General features: G+C 46.6%; 1 protein-coding gene across 3 annotated transcripts; it reads right to left on the bottom strand.

Moving 5' to 3' along the window:
- Positions 1–19,731: 19,731 nt before the first annotated feature.
- On the bottom strand, positions 19,732–24,051 carry LOC137535894 (proline-rich protein 9-like). Of its 3 annotated transcripts, none has more exons than XR_011024477.1 (3): positions 23,974–24,051; positions 22,310–22,378; positions 19,732–19,945 (listed from the first exon to the last, which is right to left on the bottom strand). XR_011024477.1 is itself a non-coding variant. In XM_068257770.1 (3 exons), exons 1-3 carry the CDS (start codon positions 22,934–22,936, stop codon positions 19,881–19,883), a joined length of 246 nt encoding a protein of 81 aa, XP_068113871.1. In that variant the 5' UTR covers positions 22,937–23,006; the 3' UTR covers positions 19,732–19,880. The 3 variants fall into 3 exon arrangements, 1 of the variants encoding a protein (XP_068113871.1); XR_011024478.1 differs by lacking the exon at positions 23,974–24,051 and adding an exon at positions 23,681–23,776; XM_068257770.1 differs by lacking the exon at positions 23,974–24,051 and adding an exon at positions 22,825–23,006.
- Between the last annotated feature and the right edge of the window lie 327 nt (positions 24,052–24,378).

Below are 24,378 nucleotides of genomic sequence, written 5' to 3'. Positions count from 1 at the left end.
ATATAGATTAAAAAAAACTTAGTCCCTAAGGCAACTATTTATGTATTTTTCTTAATCTGATTTTTTTTTACAAGTGTTTTTTTTTTTTGGGGGGGGGGGGGGGCTTTGGAAGTGTCAGTTACTAATTTTATTCATATTGTGTATACTTGTATGTGCCTGTATGTGTAATTTTACTTTTTGGCCACAAGATGGCGCTAGTGAACACTTTCCCGTTATAGGAAGTGTTCACTTTTTTTTTTTTTTACATTTTATTAACTGTGACTGTTTCCTATTTTTGTGAATGGACGTGGCCGCTGTTCGCGGTCATGTCCATTCATTCCAGGCATTGCCATCGGGTAGAGGACCGCTTAGTCCTCTTCCCCAATTTCTGAACAGGGAATCCTGATGCAGGGGCGGAGCTTGGGGGGGGCGGGGTAGGACATGTGCCCCCGGGCGATGGGTCCCTAAGGGCGCCCAGCCGTGCAGTGTGCTTTTTTTTTTTTTAATTCTCCCAGACCAGTACCTCGCTTAGCTGGGCTGGCCGGGATCTCCCTGTCAGTGACATCACGGGGGGGGGGGGGGGGGGGGGCGGGCCGCCAGCCGGGGCATGATTGCCACACAGCTTGCAAAGCCGACAGACTCCAGAGTCCAGTTCTGCCCCTTGTTTCAGCCATCCAATTGTCGCCCAGCCTCTTTCCTTCCCAGCCTCCCCTACTGTCCCCGCTGGTCAGGCTCCACCCCCTCTGTTTACCTCAACAGGCATGGACGTGCATCGAGCTGCCAGCAGAGTTACAGAGAGAATTAGAGAGCAGCTAATTAGTGGAGCCCAGCAGTGCAGCGTTCCAGCATAGGAAGGTTTGATCTCTGCACTCTTCTCTCTTCTCTTGCCTGTAGTTGCTGGCTGCGTTGTTGTAACCCATCCCCCCCAGCCCTCTGCCTGTCATTCAGTGTTCCTGTCAGCCTTCTTGTCTGCTGGGACATGCTGCTGAGTGAGCTCACAGTGCATCATCATGGAAGATAAGGAATTTACTGCAGACCCCACTCATAGTCCTTGTGTAGCAAAAGTAATGTCTGGTCACTACTGCTGATCTGCATACATGCTCCCTCTGAGCAGCTATGACATGTTAGTTTTTAGTGTTAGTTTAATCTTTAATCAGCTTTCCTCCTGACACCATTTCCTCTTCTTTATTTCTCTCTTAACACTAAGGGCCCGTTCACACTGCACGCGTTTCCATATGCGTTTTGGAAACGCGTGCGGGGGGCCGACACGCAGGACATCAGACATTGCATAGAGTGCAATGTGTGATGTTCACACAGCATGCGTTCCGGACCTGTGCGGTCCGGGAACACATGCTGCACGCAGATTTTACAAAAACGCGCGGCTGTCCCATTCACTTTTCAGTGATGGGATCAGCCATGCAACGCATACGAACACGGATGGCGTGCGTTCGTACGCGTTGCGGTCCGCATGCGTTGCGGTCCGCACTTTGTAGTCTGAACGGGCCCTAAAGGTGGCCATACATCTGTAGATTTGGTGGCTGATCAATCATCTGATTTGATAATTATCGAATTGGATGAAAATCTGTGCCGGCAAAAGCATGCTTGCTCGACGATAAGACCGTATCGTTCGGACATGCTGGAAAATCTCAGGCTGATCGGGTGTGTTGCGGTAATGGCATGTGATGATCGCAAGCAATAAATGTGATGGAAACCCCGAACCACTGTCCTCCCCTAATGTACATGTACCCCCCCCCCCCCCCCCGATGCCCCGTGCATTTATACTTTTCCTATCTTGTTTCCGATACTAAGGCCTCGATTCATAAAAGTGCTGTCGGGAAGGTAACGTCGAGCGGGGAAACACCGCTGTCGGTATTTCCGCCTTCAGGGTGGTAATTCATAAAAATTTTGCTAGTTGTGACAGGCGTGCGGAGATATTCCGCTGTAGGCAGGCGTTAGGCTGTCGGGAGACATGCGGAAACAGGAGAAGCAGGCGGAGTCCCTCCATGCGGTGTTCTCTCTGCAGCTGCTTGGGAGGTCTGTCCCATTCACTGCAATGTATTCCGCACGCTTCTCGCCACATCAGAGGTAGCGGTAATACCCCTCCGCATACCGATACCTCTAATCTTTATGAATTTGTTACTTTTGCTATGATAATCACCGCGCAAGGCGGTGATTGATCACTCTGCTCGCGAATGTCGGCTTTTCATGCGGAAAAAGCCTTTATGAATACAGATTTTGCTGTGTGGTCGGTAAAGTGAGCAGTTTTCAGCATTTACGAATGCGGGAATGCTTTATGAATCGAGGCCTAAGTCTGCACTCCTCTTCCGGATTTGCGCCCCACGTGGTTGCCAGCATATTGTATGCAGGGCGCGTGTGTGATGTCATGCTATAACACTGGCAGCCGAGTCCGGAAGAGGAGTACAGACTTAGCAGCGGACACAAGACAGGTAAAGTATAACTCTACGGGACATGGGGGGGGGACATGTACATCAGAGGAAGACAGCGGCCAAGGTGGCGACACAAGGCTGGTTGCCAAAAGATTTAAAGCTCAAACTGATCGGGAATTAGTCTGTGGTTTATGGTGGCCAACAGATCTCTCTCCGATCCGGCCAACAGATCTCTCTGCGATCAGAGAGAGATCTGTCTGTTGATCGACTGGCCACCAAAATCTGGCTAGATGTATGGGTACCTTTAGGGCTGGTTTCCATTATGCTGGCATGCGTCTGGCGAGACACACATCGGAGCTTGCACTGATGTAAGTACACACCAGAATCCCTGCAGCCCGGCCATGCATGGCTATAGAGATTCAGATGCATGCAACAGAAAACTGCAGCATGCCTACCAGAATCGCACCAGCAAGCAGTTCGGACAGCATGCAGGTGTCTGAATAGGCAGCGTTTCCCAGTCCAGCTCGCATGTGGGCAAACGCTGAGTATTTCGCTGTGGAAATGGGCCCTTAGCAGGCACTAGTTCAAAGAAGCCTGAGATGAGACACGCGTGTGCTCATTTATACTTACCTGGGGCTTCCTCCAGCTTAGTCCATTGGTTCCCTCACTGTCACTATGATCTTCCGCTGCCGGTAATCAGACTACTGCCCATATCTGGCCCTGGCTGGTCGCCTCCTTGATCGTGCTCCTGTGGCGATGAGTGTTTTGCCCCTGCATAGTTAGTTAAGGCTTATGACAGGACTTCTGGCCACGTGAACGCAACCAAGGAGGCATGCGACCAGGTCCATACATGTGCAGTAGTTCTCTAGTTCCTGGCTGGCTCAGTCAGTGTAATATTACCTGGTCCGTGCGCCCGCGGCACTTCCGGGTCTCAGGCGGCTCACGCCCCCACGTGGTGATGCATGTGCGAGCACAGACTGGGGGTCGCAGAAGTAGGGCAGCCGTGTGCCCCCACTATGCTATGAGACGCCGCGCTAGTAGGAAGTGCTCAGGAGCTGATTGGCCAGTCGCAGCTAGGCTGCTGATTGGTGCAGGGGAGGTATTTAGGGTTGCTCCTTTGCCATTTCAAACTGCCCGTGAAAGCATTAGCTTCTGCTAAGTGGGTGTGATTACTCTTATTGGAATTTCTGGTTACTAGAGTTGGGCCGAACGGTTCGCCGGCGAACGTGGTTCGCGCGAACTTAGGTGGTTCGCGTGCGGGTGCCGCACGCGAACGTTTTGCGGAAGTTCGGTTCGCCCCATAATGCACCTGAGGGTCAACTTTGACCCTCTACATCACAGTCAACAGGCCCAGTGTAGACAATTAGGCTACACTAGCCCCTGGAGCCCCACCCCCCCTTATATAAGGCAGGCAGCGGCGGCCATTACGGCCACTCGTGTGCCTGCATTAGAGAGAGTAGAGCGAGCTGCTGTCTGTCTCTAGGGAAAGATTAGTTAGGCTTAGCTTTTCCTGGCTGCATACCTGTTCTGTTCAGTGAGCCCTCAGCCCACTGCATACCTGTACTGTGATTCTGCCACTGCATACCTGTTCAGTGATCCTGCCAGTGCATACCTGTTCAGTGATCCTGCCACTGCATACCTGTTCAGTGATCCTGCCAGTGCATACCTGTTCAGTGATCCTGCCACTGCATACCTGTTCAGTGATCCTGCCAGTGCATACCTGTTCAGTGATCCTGCCACTGCATACCTGTTCAGTGATCCTGCCACTGCATACCTGTTCAGTGATCCTGCCACTGCATACCTGTTCAGTGATCCTGCCACTGTATACCTGTTCTGTGAACCCGCCACTGTATACCTGTTTTGTTCAGTGGACCCGCCACTGTATACCTGTTCTGTGAACCCGCTACTGTATACCTGTTCTGTTCAGTGGACCCACCACTGTATACCTGTTCAGTGATCCTGCCACTGCATACCTGTTCAGTGATCCTGCCACTGTATACCTGTTCTGTGAACCCGCCACTGTATACCTGTTCTGTTCAGTGGACCCGCCACTGTTTACCTGTTTAGTGAACACGCCACTGCATTCCTGTTGTGTTCAGTGAACCTGCCACTGCATACCTGTTCTGTGAACCCGCCACTGTATACCTGTTCTGCTCAGTGGACCCGCCACTGTATACCTGTTCTGTGAACCCGCCACTGTATACCTGTTCTGTTCAGTGGACCCGCCACTGTATACCTGTTCAGTGGACCCGCCACTGTATACCTGTTCAGTGATCCTGCCACTGTATACCTGTTCTGTGAACCCGCCACTGTATACCTGTTCTGTTCAGTGGACCCGCCACTGTATACCTGTTCAGTGATCCTGCCACTGCATACCTGTTCAGTGATCCTGCCACTGTATACCTGTTCTGTGAACCCGCCACTGTATACCTGTTCTGTTCAGTGGACCCACCACTGTATACCTGTTTAGTGAACACGCCACTGCATACCTGTTGTGTTCAGTGAACCTGCCACTGCATACCTGTTCTGTGAACCCGCCACTGTATACCTGTTCTGTTCAGTGGACCCGCCACTGTATACCTGTTCTGTGAACCCGCCACTGTATACCTGTTCTGTTCAGTGGACCCGCCACTGTATACCTGTTCTGTGAACCCGCCACTGTATACCTGTTCTGTTCAGTGGACCCGCCACTGTATACCTGTTCAGTGATCCTGCCACTGTATACCTGTTCTGTGAACCCGCCACTGTATACCTGTTCTGTTCAGTGGACCCGCCACTGTATACCTGTTTAGTGAACACGCCACTGCATACCTGTTGTGTTCAGTGAACCTGCCACTGCATACCTGTTCTGTCAACCCGCCATTGTATACCTGTTCTGTTCAGTGGACCCGCCACTGTATACCTGTTCTGTGAACCCGCCACTGTATACCTGTTCAGTGGACCCGCCACTGTATACCTGTACTGTTCAGTGAACCCACCGCATCAGTGCGCACACCTGTGCAGTTAAGTGAACCCACCTACCTACGTGAGTGCACGCAGTGTGATATACCACTCCGTGCATACCCGATATGGACAAAACAGGTAGAGGAAGAGGTAGTGCCAGAGGCAGAGGAAGGCCTCCTGGCAGGTCTGCGCGAGGTCGTGTAAATGTAATTTCGTGTGGACCTGGCCCACAGTACAGTGCTCGGAAGAAGGCACGTCCCATCACCTCCCAAGATTGTCAGGACGTGGTTGAGTATTTAGCGACACAGAACACCTCATCTTGCTCAGCCACCAGCGCTACTACTAGCACCACTTCCGCTGCATTTGACACTTCACAAGAATTATTTAGTTGTGGTGAAATCACTGATGCACAGCCATTGTTGTTACAGCCAGATGAATTTTCGCCAGCTCATATGTCTGCGTTACGCGGCAACATTATGGATGTAACGTGTAAGGAGGATGAAGGACCTACACGTTTGGATTTTTCTGAGGCAAGCGAAGCTGGGCAGGATGATTACGATGATGACGATGATAGGGATCCTCTGTATGTTCCCAATAGAGGAGATAAAGAGGGGGACAGTTCAGAGGGGGAGTCAGAGAGTAGTAGGAGGAGAGAAGTTGCTGAAAGAAGCTGGGGCAGCTCTTCATCAGAAACAGCTGGTGGCAGTGTCCGGCACCATGTATCGCCACCTATGTACAGCCAGCCAACTTGCCCTTCAGCATCAGCTGCTGAGGTCCCCATAGTGCCCACATCCCAGGGTGGCTCAGCGGTGTGGAAATTTTTTTATGTGTGTGCCTCAGATCAGACCAAAGCCATCTGTTCGCTCTGCCAACAAAAATTGAGCCGTGGAAAGGCCAACACTCACGTAGGGACAAGTGCCTTATGAAGGCACCTGCAGAAAAGGCACAAACAGCAATGGGATGGCCACCTGAGCAAAAGCAGCAGCAGCACACAAAAGAAAAGTCACCCTCCTTCTCCTCTTCCTCCTTCAGGTGCATCATCTGCTTATGCCGCTTTCTCCCTTGCACCTTCACAGGCACCCTCCTCCACTCCGCCTCTGCCCTTGAGCGGTTCCTGCTCCTCTGCCCACAGCAGCAGTCAGGTGTCCGTGAAGGAAATGTTTGAGCGGAAGAAGCCACTTTTGGCCAGTCACCCCCTTGCCCGGCGTCTGACAGCTGGCGTGGCGGAACTGTTAGCTCGCCAGCTGTTACCATACCGGCTGGTGGACTCTGAGGCCTTCCGTAAATTTGTGGCCATCGGAACACCGCAGTGGAAGATGCCAGGCCGCACTTATTTTTCGAGAAAGGCCATACCCCAACTGCACCGTGAAGTTGAGAGGCAAGTGGTGTCATCTCTTGCGAAGAGCGTTGGGTCAAGGGTACACCTGACCACGGATGCCTGGTCTGCCAAGCACGGGCAGGGCCGCTACATTACCTACACAGCCCATTGGGTGAACCTGGTGGTGAACGATGGCAAGCAGGGCGCAGCGGACCAAATTGTGACACCTCCACGGCTTGCAGGCAGGCCTCCTGCCACCTCCTCTCCTCCTGCTACATGCTCTTCGCTGTCCTCCTCCTCCTTGGCTGAGTGGCAGTTCTCCTCTCCAGCTACACAGCCCCAGCTCCGCAGGGCCTATGCTGCATGCCAGGTACGACGGTGTCACGCCATCTTAGACATGGCTTTTCTCAAAGCGGAGAGTCACACTGGAGCAGCTCTCCTGGCTGCTCTTAAGAAACAGGTGGATGAGTGGCTGACCCCGCACCACCTGGAGATAGGCAACGTGGTGTGCGACAACGGCAGCAATCTGCTTGCCGCTTTGCATATGGGGAAGCTGACACACATACCCTGCATGGCACATGTCATGAATCTAGTGGTTCAAAGATTTGTGACAAAGTACCCTGGCTTAGCGGATGTCCTGAAGCAGGCCAGGAAGTTCTGTGGGCATTTGAGGCGGTCTTACACAGCCATGGCACGATTTGCAGAAATTCAGCGGAAAAACAACATGCCGGTGAGACGCCTCATTTGCGATAGCCCCACTCGCTGGAATTCGACCCTGCTCATTTTCTCCCGCCTGCTAGAACAGAAGAAAGCCGTCACCCAGTACCTCTACAACTGGAGTAGAACGAAACAGTCTGGGAAGATGGGGATGTTCTGGCCCGACAACTGGACACTGATGAAAAATGCATGCAGGCTCATGCGGCCGTTTGAGGAGGTGACCAACCTGGTGAGCCGCAGTGAGGGCACCATCAGCGACTTAATTCCCTACGCTTACTTCTTGGAGCGTGCTGTGCGTAGAGTGGCGGATGAAGCTGCGAATGAGCGTGACCAGGAACCGTTACGGCAGGAACAGGCATGGGACCAATTTTCATCAGACCCAGCTGTTTCCTCAACACCTGCGGCAGCACAGAGGGGGGAGGAGGAGGAAGAAGAGAGGTCGTGTGCAGAAGACGAGTCAGACTCAGAGGATGATGAGCAAGGTGTTTCTTTGGGGGAGGAGGAGGAGGAGGGGACGGCGGCAGGAGAACAACCGCAGCAGGCGTCGCAGGGGGCTTGTGCTGCTCAACCTTCCCGTGGTATTGTTCGCGGCTGGGGGGAGGAGGTTGACTTACGTGACATCACTGAGGAAGAGCAAGAGGAGATGGAGGGTACTGGATCCGACTTTGTGCAGATGTCGTCTTTTATGCTGTCCTGCCTGTTGAGGGACCCCCGTATAAAAAACCTCAAGGGGAATGAGCTGTACTGGGTGGCCACACTACTAGACCCTCGGTACAGGCACAAAGTGGCGGACCTGTTACCAACTCACCGGAAGGTGGAAAGGATGCAGCACATGCAGAACCAGCTGTCAACTATGCTTTACAATGCCTTTAAGGGTGATGTGACAGCACAACGCCAGCAAGGTACCACTGCCACTAATCCTCCTCCCGTGTCCACGCAGTCAAAGACAGGACGCTCCAGCGATCTCATGGTGATGTCGGACATGCGGATGTTCTTTAGTCCAACGCCTCGCCGTAGCCCTTCCGGATCCACCCTCCACCAACGCCTCGACCGGCAGGTAGCCGACTACCTGGCCTTAAGTGTGGATGTAGACACTGCTGTGAACAGCTATGAGGAACCCTTGAACTACTGGGTGCGCAGGCTTGACCTGTGGCCAGAGCTGTCCCAATTTGCCATCCAACTTCTCTCCTGCCCTGCCGCAAGCGTCCTCTCAGAAATGACCTTCAGCGCAGCTGGAGGCATTGTCACAGAGAAGAGAAGTCGCCTAAGTCACAAAAGTGTTAAGTACCTCACCTTTATCAAAATGAATGAGGCATGGATCCCGGAGGGCTGCTGCCCGCCCCAAGACTAAGTCAGTCCCCGCACACACAGCATCTCTGCCTGCACGCCGTGTGACTGGCTGCCTGGCCTGCCCCAAGAAGACTAAGTTGCTCCCAGTCCCTCCACACAGCATGTCTGCCTGCAGGCCGCTTCACTACCTTCTCCGCCACCACCAACAGGGTCCGGGACTCCAGGCGGATTGCTGAATTTTTTAGGCCGCTGCTAGCAGCGGCCGCTGTAATAATTTTTCGGGTGCGTGTACATGACTGCCTAATTTTTCTGGCTGCACTGCGGGCAGCTGCAACAACAAAAGAAAAGGCATGTACATGCACCCATTCCCCTTCGTGATCATTACCTTGCCGTGGTGAAGGGGCTTGCGTATCACAATGAAGCAATGACCGGCGCCTAGATGAGTGTCTCGGGGGGCACACAAAAGATAATAAGGTCGTTGCTTCATTGTGGTCAGACCAAATTTGATCAGCTGGACAGTCACTGTTCTGTCATTCAGCTACATCAGCCAGGCCGACCATATGGGCTGTAAAGCCACCAAAACCTGCACTCTCGCCATGGTGCGCACCAGTCCAGCACGGCCGTCACTACACAAACAGCTGTTTGCGGTGCGTTACACGGTGAGTTTGGTGTGTCAGTGTGAAGCAGTACCTTAATTACACTACCTGATTGATGTATACACATGCAAGATGTTTTAAAGCACTTTAGGCCTGTCATTTAGCATTTAATGTGATTTCTGCCCTTAAAACGCTGCTTTGCGTCAAATCCAGATTTTTCCCGGGGACTTTTGGCATCTATCCCACTCCGCCATGCCCCTCTCCAGGTGTTAGACCCCTTGAAACATCTTTTCCATCACTTTTGTGGCCAGCATAATTATTTTTTTTTTCAAAGTTCGCATCCCCATTGAAGTCTATTGCGGTTCGCGAACTTTAACGCGAACCGAACGTTCCGCGAAAGTTCGCGAACCCGGTTCGCGAACCTAAAATCGGAGGTTCGGCCCAACTCTACTGGTTACCGACCTTGCCTGTTATTTGACTTCTCTTTGATCGCTGCCTGGACTGAATCTCTGCTTGGAACTGACCCGTCTGTGATTGCTGCCTGGTTTGACCCCTTTGTGTTTTTTATTATTCTTGGATTGCCGCTTAGACTAACCTCTGCTAGTACTTGAGCACTTTTTCATCTGCTTTCATCTTGTGTCTTACGTGTATGACCCTTGGCTGGCCTGACCTCACTATGACTATGGTAGGGATTAGTTTGTGAGCTCCTCTAAGGTCACAGTCCTACATAATGTCCTACCATATTATTATTATTATTATTATAGTACTGACATCTGCAGCACATTACAAAGTACATAGTCATGTCACTGACTGTGCTCAGAGGAGCTCACAATCTAATCCTACCATAGTCCTAGTCTAATGTCCTACCATATTATTACTATGTATTTATATAGCACTGACGTCTTCTGCAGCACTTTACAGAGTACATAGTCATGTCACTGTGTGCCCTCAGAGGAGCTCACAATCTAATCCTACTGTAGTCATAGTCTAATGTCCTACCATATTATGTATTTATATAGCACTGACATCTTCTGCAGCACATTGTAGAGTACATAGTTTTGTTACTCTAGCTACCTAAAAGGGAAGGGGGGGGCTCTCTTGCTACCTAAAGGTGGCCTCTCTGGTTACCTACGGGGTGGGCTCCCTGTCTGCACACATAGTGGCCTCCATGACCATGGCCACATTCTAGTATATTACCACACCCATTTTCTCCGGGGCGTGGGGGGGCGCAAAAACTGTCTTTGTCCCCGCGTGTTCAAAATCCTAGCTACGCCTCTGTCCTGATGGAAACAACTGCAGTAGCGGCGCGCACACATGCGCAGCGGCGGCAGGAACGCGTGACTTATTAAAACGTCCTGTTGCCATTAACAGTCTCAAACAGGATGTTTTAATAAGTCAGAATGCCGTTAAATGGGCAAACTTGAAAAAATGACATTTAAAAAACCTGAAATTTCACATTACGATGCGAAAATACGAATTTCGATGCATCACTGCTACTGAGTGAGGAAAGAACAGAAATGTACGCAACAGAGACGCTCACAGAGGAATTAAAGGACAAACTTGGAGCGCTTCAGGATAGAAGAGAGAAAAGTATTATTAATTAGTGCGAAAATGAATACTTATGTGTAGAAAATTCAAGGTTATACCAGTCTTCATCCTAAAAATCCATTTGTATCTAAATGATCCACCTGGGAGACCAGGTATCCAAGAGATTGACTCTCTTACACCAATACTTCAGGGTACTGTAAAGAGACTCACATTCCGATCGAGCGGCGATTCCCACACTTCCGGTTCTCGGCTGCCGCCCACTTGCAATGACGTGCTCATGCAGGATCAGTGTGCGCATGATGAGGCTGTTGGGTGGTCGCAGCGTTACCTTCAGCAGCAGTACTCTCTCCGGCGGCGACTGAAAGTGTCAGCTGACCATTCTGTCAGCTGAGACATAGTTATTGTGTGTTTGTGTCAGCTGACTTCCTTAATCAGCTGACACTCAGGTAGGAGTTGATGTGCTGCATGTGTGCATGTGGCCAGCCACTGATTGGATGCTTGAGATATTTAAGCCTGCTGTGTGCATTCAGTCCTTGCCTGTGTTAGTGTATGCTTCTGCCTACTACTGGGTGCTATCTTTATCTGTGGATTCCTTTGCTGGACTTTGACTTTTGCTTGTTACTGGATTCTGCCTGATTGCTGCCTGGACTGAACTATTGCTTGTTACTGGATTCTGCTTGTTTGCTGCCTACCCTGACCTCTGGATTGCCTGACCTTGATAACTGCCTAACCCTTCTGTACCATGATATTATACCAGTATTGTGTGCTCCTGGACTTTTGCTCTGTGGGGTCCTGGGAGGTTGCCTTTACCAGCTCTACAACCAGCTCCTATATCTTGCACCGACAAGGCCTGGGTGTAACCAAAATCGGGCAGGGGTTGTTTCCTCACCTCCCATTCAAGTGGGGACGTGCCACATAGGGTGAAGAAGGTGGTGTCATATTGGGACATAGGGGCTGATCTGCTGGTGGACAACCTGTCAGGCCTTACAGGTGCATTGGTGATTTTTTCCCCAAAATTTGTTTGGAATAAGTATGAATTTTCACCAGTCATTTTCACATTGAAATCTCAATTTTTGCCTAACTTGAATTTATATTTTCATGAAAATATAATGGATTTTTGCAAAAAATTTAAAACTTTCTTGAAAATGTGTTTTGTCATGCCATTGCCCATTGACTTTTGCATGCATTTTATTTGAAAATATTATTTCACGTGGATGTCCATATATGTTTGCACAAATTCCCATCTGTGCAAAATGAGTTTTATAATGCCCATAGACTTAGTAAAAGTGAATTTTCTTATGCCCACATATTTTAGTGAAAAATGTTATTTGTGCAAAAAAAAAATTTCATGCCCTTTATTAACCTTTATGACAATTTTGTAAAAAAAATTGTCAAAATGAAAATGGCCTTATTCACTTATCGCTAGTTTGAAAACACTAAGGGCCCATTTACACTTAATTAGTTGGTACGTGTGCGTTAATACGCTTTAGTACGCGTTTTTTCCATAGCAGTGCATTGTGAACAAGATTATAGTTAAAACGCATTAAGTGTGAACTGTGCCATAGGAAAACATGGGCATTACTTTGAAAATCAGTTTTCTTTCGTTATAACTGAGAGCAACTGATTAAGTGTAAATGGGCCCTAAGGGCCTAATCCAATTCACCTTTTCTCCTAAGTTATCTCCTTGATAATATTTTCATATTATAAATAAGGATTGGCCAAACATCACAATTTTGCATTCATGAACGTGATCATGAATTTTTCCACGAATGTTCGCAAACTGATCAGGGTTGCCAGCTCATCCCTTTAAATACTAACACATCTAAGTTATACAGGTTCTGGGGCTTCTCACAGAGAATCAGTGCCTAAACTGCATCTAACTAGCCACAAGACATGTATAATTCATAAGCGTCCATATTTAAAGGGATGAGTTGGCAATACTGAAACAGATTTTCAGTTTACTGTTTGCGAACCTTGTTGCATTGTGGGAAGTAACAGCTTTTTCCAACTGCCAAGCAAGCAATATCTCCCTCTCTGCATAGAGCACTCAGTAAACAAACATTTTGCACAAATCAGCTTGCAGTACTAAAGATGTCACCAACTGTGGTAATTTCAGTATGCAAATCAGGGAAAGATTTTATAAGGGGCAAACGGTGACTAAATAATCTATAAATGAATATTTAAAAAAATAAACAATTTTATTCATTGTGTTATTTTCACTACAGTTCCTCTTTAATTTCCCCCTCCTGTGAGAGCACGTTTAAAACAGTGCAGGAGATTTGGGCGCAGCCGGCACCATCACAGTCCACAATAGGAATTACGGCTATAGCTGCGCTCATTGCATAACTCTGTCAAAATACAGAGCTCAAATTACTTGTAAAACACTGTAATTTGGCCGCCAGCAATAGCTGGAAGCCGAATTACATAATTCCCCACTATCCATGGTGGCCCGGAGGGGGAATAGTAATTAACACCGCCGGGACTTGTGCAGGAGCAGGGTAAGCCATATATCGGCTTTATCCTGCACTCAAATCTCCTGGCGACAGACTCATAGGTATGTCTCCTGCGGCCCCATGGCTGTGAAGTGACAAGTGGCACAAGAAGCAATGACATGTCTCTTTTTTTGTAACTGGGCAGACTGTGTAAATGCTCGTACACATGTGCAACTTTTCAGTACGGTCAACCTGACGATATGACTGATCGCACGACCAAATGATTGCATGCACGACTTTTATTTTCTGTGCACCAACCATCTGAAAGACCAACGACGAATTGCATGATATGGACGCATTCAAAACAAGTACAAGTCATTCAATTGACTTATACACATATGGCCAACAACACCATACAATCTTGGTTGTACAGATTTACCAAATCTATGTAGTATAAGGGCCAACAGATTGAAAATGCCTTGAATGATTGATTGGATAAGCTCTTATATTACATAAAAGTGGTAGGATTGAACAACCAAGATTGTATGGTGTGTGTTGAGCCTTATGGTGGCCATACAAGGTACAATTTTTTTCATCCAATCTTACCATTTCTAAGTGCTTGGAAGAACAAAGAGAAATCGAGAGCCCAATATGGTGTAGTATTGTTAAGTTGGTTGTGGTTTAAAGGAATACTTAAGGGAAAAAAAAATATGACATTTACCCACCCGGGGCATCCCTCAGCCCCCTGAAGCTGGATGGTGCCCTCGCAGCCCCGCTCCGATCGTCCTGTCCCCGCCGGCGGCTACTTCCGGGTACGGCGACAGCCGCCGACAGGCCGGGAACGTGGCTGATTTTCCGCGTTCCCACTCGCTATATGCTGCTATAGCAGCATATAGCGAGTGGGAACGCGGAAAATCAGCCGCGTTCTCAGCCTGTCGGCGGCTGTCGCCGAACCCGGAAGTAGCCGCCGGCGGGGACAGGACGATCGGAGCGGGGCTGCGAGGGCACCATCCAGCTTCAGGGGGCTGAGGGATGCCCCGGGTGAGTAAATTTCATTTTTTTTTTCCCTTAAGTATTCCTTTAAAGCAAAATATTTAGAAATACTCACAAACATGTGTTACCCATAGGCAACCACTTCAAGTGCAGGTGGGGAGTATTAGAACCTGACCCCACTCAGGTTATTAAGATGTCGCTCTCTGTAGATAGGAAACGGGGTAGCACCCCTCCACCGAGGGTGGACTCAAGATTTCAGCTAGGCTTGGTGTACAGAGGCGCCAGAGTAGAATAAAAATGTTTAAAAACCGTCTAAAAGAGGGGGATGTTCAGGTGGACTTACCTCCCTCAAAAATATAGAACTCAATTGAGTCACAATATATCAATACAAAAAAAACGTTTTATTTAATACAAAAAACGTTTTATTTAACTCCACTTAGTGCTAAGTGGAGTTAAATAAAACGTTTTTTGTATTGATATATTGTGACTCAATTGAGTTCTATGTAGTATAAGGGTCAATTAAGTGAATATACTAAAAGGATAATTTAGGCAGTTCCCTTATATTACATAGAAATGGTAAGATTGGATGAAAAAATTGTACCATGTATAGCCATCATAACAGTCGTGTGAGTTTATCCGCTGCTTGGATTGGGAAAACTGCCAGTTAGCAGTCACTCATCTAGTCATTTGTCACTTGTACACACAACTATTGTTCAACAGACCAAGTATGGATGATAGTTAGATGGAAAAGTTGCACACGTGCATGACCCTTACCTAAGGACCAAGGGTATACAAGTCCTTGTGTGATCTGCTGCATTCATAATGGTAATAGCCCATTATGTTGCACTAGTTTTCAGTGCAGGCAGCCCAGTTAATAGCGCTACAGATCAGATTCAGGAGCAATAGTTGCCTGTTTTCCATATCTGCATTGAGCAGCAGAAAATGCCAAGATGTCTAGTATTGTCAGTGTTTGTATAAGAAAGTATGGAATAGCTGAGCATCTAAACTCAAATATACACGGTAAGCAACATTTTATAGTGTTTGCCATCAATCCCAATCATAATAATAAGCCCAGCTGATTGCTTAATGTCTCAACAAAATTTAATTTCACTTTAAAAATAGAGCCATTTATTGTATAGACTAGCCACAGTACTGCTCAGTGCTTGATGTAATTTGCTGCAATAATCTAGAACCTCCCTGGGTTCAGAACGTTATGATAAATAAACTGAGTGCAGGCCCAAATATACATCACAGGAGCCTATAAGCACAGATGTCCTGGTACTGTAGACTTCGCCCTCCTCGAATCTACAAACCCAGCTGAACGCACTGCAAGTGTGCTGGCTGGCCTAGCTGTCACTTCTCCTTTACTTCCCTTGCCTGCCATAGCTACAGCTGACACTTAGCATTAGGTAGCCAGAGGTACCCTCAGTATTAAGTAGCTAGTGATGCCCCGGACTAGAGGGAGATCTCATCAGTGGAATGCCGAGAGCTGGGTGAGTAATCTCTCATGTATGCTCTGCTCAGGACTCTGCATAAGGAAGGAGGGAGGGAGAGGATAGGGGAGGGGAGTGAGCAGCTTTTCCATTATCAGGTGCCTGTAGGCAGGGACATGCCTACAGTGCTTTATTTTAAATCCAGCCCTGACTGAGTGCTTTCCAGCACAGCTAAACACTAGCACTACAGTCTTTGCCTGACACTGACTATGTCTACACAAAGTTCTAAGATCCTTCAAGTGCAAAAACAAAAATAAACCCCCCTACTTCTGTCAAATCAGTTCTTAAATACCCTGTTAACTATATATTTGGCAGCAGAGCTCGATCTAGCTAGATTAGCACATACAGTATATATACCCAAGGTCGGGCCGCAGCAGAGGCGGGACAGACTACAGCCTCTGATCGCTTCCCCTAGAGGGTGCATTCCTCCTGCACTCTCCCCGCCCGCCCCATTCCTTTGCCCTCTCCCCTCCTGGTCTACAATCTACAAGACTCCCCTGCCACCAAACTAACCTCCCAGAGTCTCCTCTGTCAGACTGGCCAAGTGTCACGGTTTCTCCGTGGCACTAACGATTTGCAGCCTCTATCATGGGATCACGGGGCACAGGTCAAATGTCCTGGCCTCTTCACAGAGCAGGAGAGTTTGCAGTTAACTGTTTCACTGCCCAGAGTCTTTGCAGAGAACACTAAAATACATGCATCACATCACACTCTGCAGCCTTGCTTCACTCTAAACTTCATCAACAGCACAACAACATAAACTCCAGGCTCAGCAAGGAATGTCTTTGAAGTTGATAGAGAGTGGGAGATAGCGATCTTACCCTGGCTATCTGGTTACAGAGCATCTGAATTGTGAGGTGGATATCTTATCTTTCAATATGCTTGTGAAGTGCTAGAAATCCTGTATGGATCAATCATATTGGTTGCATTCCTTTGTGCTATTGCTTTTATTAACCTATTTTGGTTCCTGGATGTAGAAACTACGTCCAGGAACCATGCGCGCTACCGCGCGCCCCCGCGGCCGATCGCGCTCGTGCACGCGCACTCCCGGCCGCGGATTCGGTAGCCAGGGAATCAATGTATCGGGCTATGGTGCCCGATCACTGATTCCTCTCCCCCGCTGAAAAAGCGACAGCTTCTCTTGGAAGCTGCGCCTTTTCTGGCCGTTCCCTCCCCGATGCGCCACTCCAAGCGTGTGTTACACTTAGAGTGACGTCATGTAAACAAACTCATGGCCGCCATCTTGTGGCCAAAAAGTAATACTACAACTGAAAATAAAAATAAATTAAAATGAACACACATTTACATTATAAATCTATTGTTTACCCCCCACCCTCCCAAAACTACCCAAATAAAATGTTTACTATAAAAAAAAAAAAACATTACAATAAAAAAAAAAAAAAACATGTAAATATTTACCTAAGGGTCTAAACTTTTTAAATATCAATGTAAAGATGAAATATTTCTATATTTTTTTTTTATTTTAAACTTGTTAATAGTGATAGATGCAAAATGGAAAAAATGCACCTTTATTTCCAAATAAAATATTGTCGCCATACATTGTGATAGGGACATAATTTTAACGGTGTAATAACCGGGACATATGGGCAAATACAATACGTGAGTTTTAATTATGGAGGCATGTATTATTTTAAAACTATAATGGCTGAAAACTGAGAAATAATGAATTTTTCCATTTTTTCTTATTCTTCCTGTTAAAATGCGTTTACAGTAAAGTGGCTCTTAGCAAAATGTACCCCCCAAAGAAAGCCTAATTGGTGGCGGAAAAAAAACAAGATATAGATCAGTTCATTGTGATAAGTAGTGATAAAGTTATAGGCTAATGAATGGGAGGTGAACATTTCTCACGTGAAAACCACGGAACCTGAATGGGTTAATAACCCATATTGTGATACAAGATCCTTAATTAGGGATAGTTGTGTGATTTTATGCATTTACAGTCCTGGGACATGAACTTGTAGGCACTGTTAACATTTCTGATATGTGAATTTTTTTGCCAGAAATAAAGAATTTAATATTTTGCACATTTCAGTCTTTATTTTTTTTATTTAATATAGTCATAACTCTTCATGTAGAGCTGTTTACTCTAATTTATATCCTTTATGACATATGCGTGCTGTGATTATTCTTTAAATAGCTTGCGTAACATCTCTCCATGCGCCAATCTCTGCATAGGATGGAGGGGGAAACTGTATAAGGGAGGGGCGTGGTTTTGAAAAATGGGGGTGTGGTTAAAGGCATGGCAGGGGCATGTCTTAGTGTCCCTTTTTCCTGGCTCCAAAAGTTGGGAGGTATGCCCTCTGTGACCTCCTCTTATTTAGAACGGATCTTTTGAGCTGCAACAGCTGCGCTGTCATCAGAGAGATGACAGACAGGGCTGTGGCATTGTGTTGCTAGGTGACAGCAGGAAGCCGACTGCTGTAACAGAACTGGTGTTGGCTTCCTGCAGAGTTGCCTGTTGATAAAAGTTACTGCACATGTGAGATGTAGCTGGACTGGACAGGGGAGAGTGAATGCCAGCCCTAGATAACTGGACAGGACAGACAGACCAGCTGTTGTCATATGGATGCCTGGGATGAAGCAGGTATGGTGGGGGGAAGGGGGCTTTGAAAGAGGCAGACAATTGAGGGAGTATCACTTCAAATAGCTGTGTGTGTGTATACAGTGTGTGTGTGTGTACAGTGTGCGTGTGTCAGTGTGTGTGTGTACACTGTGTGTGTGTGTGTGTGTGTGTGTGCGTGTGTGTGTGTGCGTGTGTGTGTGTGTAGTGTTTGTATTTATATACAGTGTGTGTATACAGTGTGTGTGTGTGTACAGTGTGTGTGTACAGTGTGTGTGTGGGTAGGGGGGGGAGGGCTCGCATTGGAATCTCTGCCCCTGGTGCTGGGGAGCCTTGTCCCGGCACTGTATATACCTCTGAGTCTGAGATGCCCTGGATCATGGTCTTTTTTATTCTCCTGAGTGGGGCCAATCTTGCCCATCCACTGAGCGATAGAGCAAGGCATCATGGAAAAGATCACTAAGTCTGCCGATATGTCCACATATATCGGTATGTATTTGGTTTCGGCTGAATTGAAACAGATGACGGATATTCAGGATGAATTTGGCTTTACAATTAACTCAAATCCAAACAGCAACAACACTAGTCTGGAATGCATTGTACAGAGTACAGAATAAGTAGATTCCTTCTTTTGAATTTTTAAGGGTTGCCTTTGACAAGACAGATGGGTAATGCCATTTGGGTTTGGGAAATTTGTTAAGCAGCATTTCAAATACATAACCCTATTTGGTTGCACAACAGGAAGGACACGTTCTCCGTAACAAAAATTGCATCCTGTTTTTTATCATCCTACACTTTCCAAAAGCTATTCTAATGTGTTCTGGCTTGCTGCAGCACGTTCTACTATCACCATCTCTGTAATAAATCAACTTATCTCTCTCTTGTCAGACTTGTCAGCCTGTGTCTGGAAGGCTGCCAAGTTCTTCAGTGTTGTGGTTCTGTGATGCATCTCCCCCCTCCAGGCCCCTCTCTGCACACTGCCTGTGTATTATTTAGATTAGGGCAGCTTCTCTCTTCTCTCTTATCTTTTACAAGCTGGATAAATCCTCCTCTGAGCTGGCTGGGCTTTCACATACTGAGGAATTACATACAGGCAGAGCTGTCTGCACTCTGCAGGAAGAAACAGCCTGACACTTCAGTGGAAGATAGCTGCAGGGGGAAAGAAACACACAAATGATCTCTTGAGATTAAAAAGGAAGGCTGTATACAGCCTGCTTGTGTATGGATGTATTTTCTATGTGTGGACATACTGTACATCAACCTACTTCCTGTTTTGGTGGCCATTTTGTTTGTTTATAAACAAACTTTTTAAAACTGTTTTTAACCACTTTTAATGCGGCGAGGAGCGGCGAAATTGTGACAGAGGGTAATAGGAGATGTCCCCTAACGCACTGGTATGTTTACTTTTGTGCGATTTTAACAATACAGATTCTCTTTAAAATAAACAATAAAGGAATAGTGCCATAAAAATGAATTTTATTTAAATGCAGTATATCTTTAATTAAGCCATTAAATGTAATTATTTAACAGGGGCTGTGACAGGGAATGTTAAACACAGGATGCTGAAAGGGCTTCAAGTTACACAGAATGAGATGTGAGATCTTCATTTGTTGCAGTAACAAATCCCAATGCATTGGCAGGGCTTTGGACAACACGGGTTGCATGGATCTACATAAAGATAAAAGACGTTAAGTAGGATATTATACACCAAAGAGAGAAAATAATTGGCTATGCAGGCACATCTTATCCTCTATAAAGACAACTCATTATTAACAATACAATACAATTTAGTCTTGGTATAGCCAGGCTTTTTGAAATGTATATATATTTTATAAGCTTTTGAATTGTAAAGCAAACAAAGTGCAGTATCCAGGCCCGGATTTATATCATAGAACCTATTTAGGCACAGATGTCCTGGCACCCTAGACTTCACCGTCCATGAACCCACAAACTCCTGCCAAAACTACACCGTAAGAATGCTAGCTGTCCCAGCGGTCACCTCTCCCCTACTTCCCCTGTCCAGCGTAGTTAGCCACAGGTGCCACAGGTGCCCTTTAATATTGTGGGCACTTCTGGCAAACTAATACTAAGTAATTAGAGGTGACACAAACTGTTAGCTAGCTAGAGATGCAACTGGATGAAGGCATATCTCGCCAGTAAAATGCTGAGAGCTGGGTGAGGAACCTCTCATTTAGGGCTCGTTTCCACTGTTGCGACGCGATTTCGCCGGCATTCCGACGCTTGTAAAAACGCATGCGGATGCGTTTCCGCATGCGTTTTTACCCGCGATTTCGCGTGCGATTTTGCATGGCAGGGTGCCATGCGAAATTAACCATGACACTGCCAGGGCAAAATAAAATTGAAAAAGGTGTGAAATCGCGGGTAAAAACGCATGTAACAAACGCATGCGTTTTTACTATTAAATACATTAGCGGCGATTCGCATGCATTCCACTCGCAGGCGAATTTGTTGGCTCTTTTGTGCGTTTTTTTACCGCTGAAAAAAACGCACCTCAACAACGCTACAGTGGAAACAGGCCCATCCACTTGCATTACATGTGCGAATCTGCATGCGTTGGACGCATGCAGATTCGCGATAGTGGAAACGAGCCCTAACACTCTGCTGGGGACTCTGCATAGGGAAGGAGGGAGGAAGGCTCTAGGGGAGGGGAGTGAGCTGCCTTTTCATCATAAGGCGCCTGTAGGCACATGCCTACAGTGCCTTATGGTAAATCCGGTTCTGGCAGTATCTTTTTTTTTTACACATGCATTAAAGTACTTTTGTGTATAATCCATGATAGCTGCTATTTGAATCTTACCCACAGGCTGTACTCATACATTGCCTAAAGTTAAAGCAATAACAGCTCATGATACCTCGCTAGAGTGGAGGTGGAGTCCTTTCAAGGTTATCCTATGTATCTATGGAAGAACTGCTTTGAATAGAGGTTACAATATGTTCTTAATTTTCAATGTAAAAATTATTTAGTGTACTAAATATGATTTTAGGGGGATTAATTTACACACTGACATGTTTAAGTAGCTTGATTGGACTTTTTGGAGAGCTTGACTATGGATCATGATGCTGAAGTAATTGGGGATCATTTGGTTTTATTTTTGAACATTATAGAATTTTAAAAGAACTGGAGGTGAGAGACATATGGAGACTGCCATATTTATGTACTTTTAAAGAATGCCAGTTGCCTGGCAATTCCACTCATTTTTCTGGTCAGTAGTGTTTGAATCACACACCTGAAACTAGCATGCAGCTAATGTCAGATTTGTATCAGAAACCTCTAATGTGCATGCTTGTTCAGGGTCTATGGCTAAGCATATTAGAGGCAGTGGATCAGCTGAACAGCTAATGGATTTGCTTTGTTTAAAGAGACTCTGAAGCGAGAATAAATCTCGCTTCAGAGCTCAGAGTTAGCAGGGGCACGTGTGCCCCTGCTAAACCGCCACTATAGCGCCGCTAAACGGGGGTCCCTTGACCCCCAAACCCCCCACTGCGACACTTGGTTGCAGACTTGGTCGCTCCTAGAGGCAGGGCTAACGGCTGCAGCCCTGCCTCCAGTCGCGTCTATCAGCGGCGCATCGCCGCCTCTCCCCCGCCCCTCTCAGTGAAGGAAGACTGAGAGGGGCAGGGGAGAGGCGGAGATACGCGCTAACAGACGTGCGTGGGGCAGGGCTGCGGCGGTTAGCCCTGCCCCAACCAGGAAGCGCTCCCCGGCTGTATCGAGGGGGATTTGGGGGTGAAGGGACCCCCGTTAAGCCGCGGGATAGCAGCGGTTTAGCAGGGGCACACGTGCCCCTGCTATCTATGAGGTCTGAAGCGAGATTTATTCTCGCTTCAGACTCTCTTTAAAGGACATAAAAATGGCAGCCTCCATATAGCACTCACCTTTCCCTTTAACCTGGTAGAGGGGAGCCATTTCATCTCTGTCATACTACTTTCTTTATGGAGTGCAGTCTGTTGGAGTAATGCAAGCTGTAACTAATAGATTCTTTGAGATGTAATACTTCTGCTCATTTTTACCTTTTTGGATGTGGTCATGATAATGGGCATGATGGTGATGGCTGTGATACTGGGTGTGAGGATTACAAGCTGTAGAAAAAAAAAGAAAGTTCAGTGAGGCTGAAGGCAGTAGAGAAGACCAATGAGATACATGCATGCATGCATGAATCCGGCATGCATGCAAATATTATGCAAACAGTATACAGCTTGAAACTGGGCCAATGATACACATTTCCTGTCGATTAAATTAATGATCTAAATAATATATTACATAGATAGGAATGGCATAAATGAAATGAGTAGAGCCAAGCCTTTAAAACAATCGCACAGGTTCGGTCCTGTACATGAATCAGCGTACAAACAATTTCAACTTACAAACTTCCCAGGATGGAATTTGTTTGTAAGTATGATGCCACCTGTATATTGTTTGATTTTTCAATAAACTGAAGATTCTCTAAAAGATTACATTATTACAATATAGTTGCTTAAACAAGTAAAGGGAGCATAAAAGTTCAGGATTTTAACTAGTCACTTACGGTCCTCCTGGCAAGGATCCAGACAGACAGCCGACACTTGGCAAGGGTCTTTGCAGGGATCCAGGCATTGGATCTTCTGCCCACATGATCCACCCTTTTTAACTCCAGACATGGTTATGTGTTGTTCTGAGGGAATACAACTGCTTGATGGCTGGTCAAATATGTTATGTTGTTGCAGTACGTCTCCTTTTATATAGTGGAGCTTGAGATGGGGCAAACTATTTTACTACCTAGTCACAGGAAAATTTACTGCAGGAAGTTACGTATTTACTGTATGCCTCTTGTAAAATCCATATCTCATTGTAAATCCTTTATTTTAATTGAGATTTATTAACTCTTAATCCGAGATTAATTCTAAATTGATATGAATGTTTTAAGCTGTTTTTAAGAGTTAGTGACAAGGTTGACATTGTATATACACATGTGCTGATAAATGTCACATGTACAGGTGTGAGTTTTAGAACACCTTTATGTTTTTCATACTAATTAAAATAAATCTGCCTCTTATTAAAAGTAAAAACTATTCCAACAAAATAGCTTAGCAATCCACACAATGCACTCTTTATTAACTAATTAAATATAAAATTGGGTAACCTTCCATAAGTATAAAAACTATTCTCTGACAGCACTGTCAGTACTTCCTCACTCAGCATAATAAAGTCAAACTGTATCATTAGAGCATTAATTTTATATTTATCATGTTGAACCTTTAGGGCCTTTCACAATGACGGGTTGTGGTGACCTGGTTTGACCACAGGCCGCCACTACGCCAATGAAAGTCTATGGGGCCTTTCATAATAACGCAATGCAATGGAAGTGATGTTTTCACTGCACCCCGACGTGAGCACATACTTACATTACTGTCATCTCACGCAAAGTCATGTGGCGGACCAGAAGTCATGTGGCATAAATGTAAAAAAAAATTCTCACGTTAGCATTGCAGCATGTATGTGGTTCCTTTCTTCGGCTACAGGAAGTAAGCACAAGAGAGTCTCACTTACTGCTTGGCCTGCGTATTAACTCTGATATCCCCGAAGGCTTGTTTTTGGCAATGCGGCCCTGGCACTGCACCGCATCACACCAAAAATGTCTATTAGCAGTGTGAATGTAGCCTTAGTAACAAAATGAACGTCACTTTTGTTACTGTACCCTCAAAGTTTATGTGTAGGCTTCTCCTCCTGATGGGACTGGGTCCAGGAACAGCTCTGGAGGCTGGCTGGATGGTCTGCTGGCAGTTGGAGATGCAAGGTTACCTAGACTAGCTGTTGGTTGTTGGAGGTGGGACTCTGCCTGGGCTGACTGCTGGTTGTCATAGGTGGCTGGACAGGCTGCTGGCTCTAGTCACTGGAGTCTGGCAGACTAAAGGAGGTGGAGGCAAGTCCTGGTGACTGCTGAATCAGCCTTGCATGCTATAAAAATTGAATATTGTAACAAAATTTTAATCTATTCCATTTGCTAGTCATAAATTATAACAGTTTACTCAGTCTGAAACAAACGTATGAGGGCACACCTTCTTTCACGATTTAATCTGTGCACAGTCCGTGCAGAAACCTC

This window comes from Hyperolius riggenbachi, chromosome 10 (genome assembly GCF_040937935.1).
Source record: "Hyperolius riggenbachi isolate aHypRig1 chromosome 10, aHypRig1.pri, whole genome shotgun sequence".
In the NCBI taxonomy this organism is placed as follows: domain Eukaryota; kingdom Metazoa; phylum Chordata; class Amphibia; order Anura; family Hyperoliidae; genus Hyperolius; species Hyperolius riggenbachi.
The sequence above is the reverse complement of the archived record's forward strand: the minus strand, read 5'-3'. Positions and strand labels throughout refer to the sequence as shown.

What these genes read in the sequence shown, in the direction of transcription:
- LOC137535894 (XM_068257770.1), bottom strand. Translation starts at nt 22,936, where the DNA reads ATGTCTGGAGTTAAAAAGGGTGGATCATGTGGGCAGAAGATCCAATGC. An exon ending in GGATCCTTGCCAGGAGGACC is followed by an intron (nt 22,379 to 22,824) that starts GTAAGTGACTAG and finishes TTTTTTCTACAG; the next exon opens with CTTGTAATCCTCACACCCAG. An exon ending in TCATGACCACATCCAAAAAG is followed by an intron (nt 19,946 to 22,309) that starts GTAAAAATGAGC and finishes ATCTTTATGTAG; the next exon opens with ATCCATGCAACCCGTGTTGT.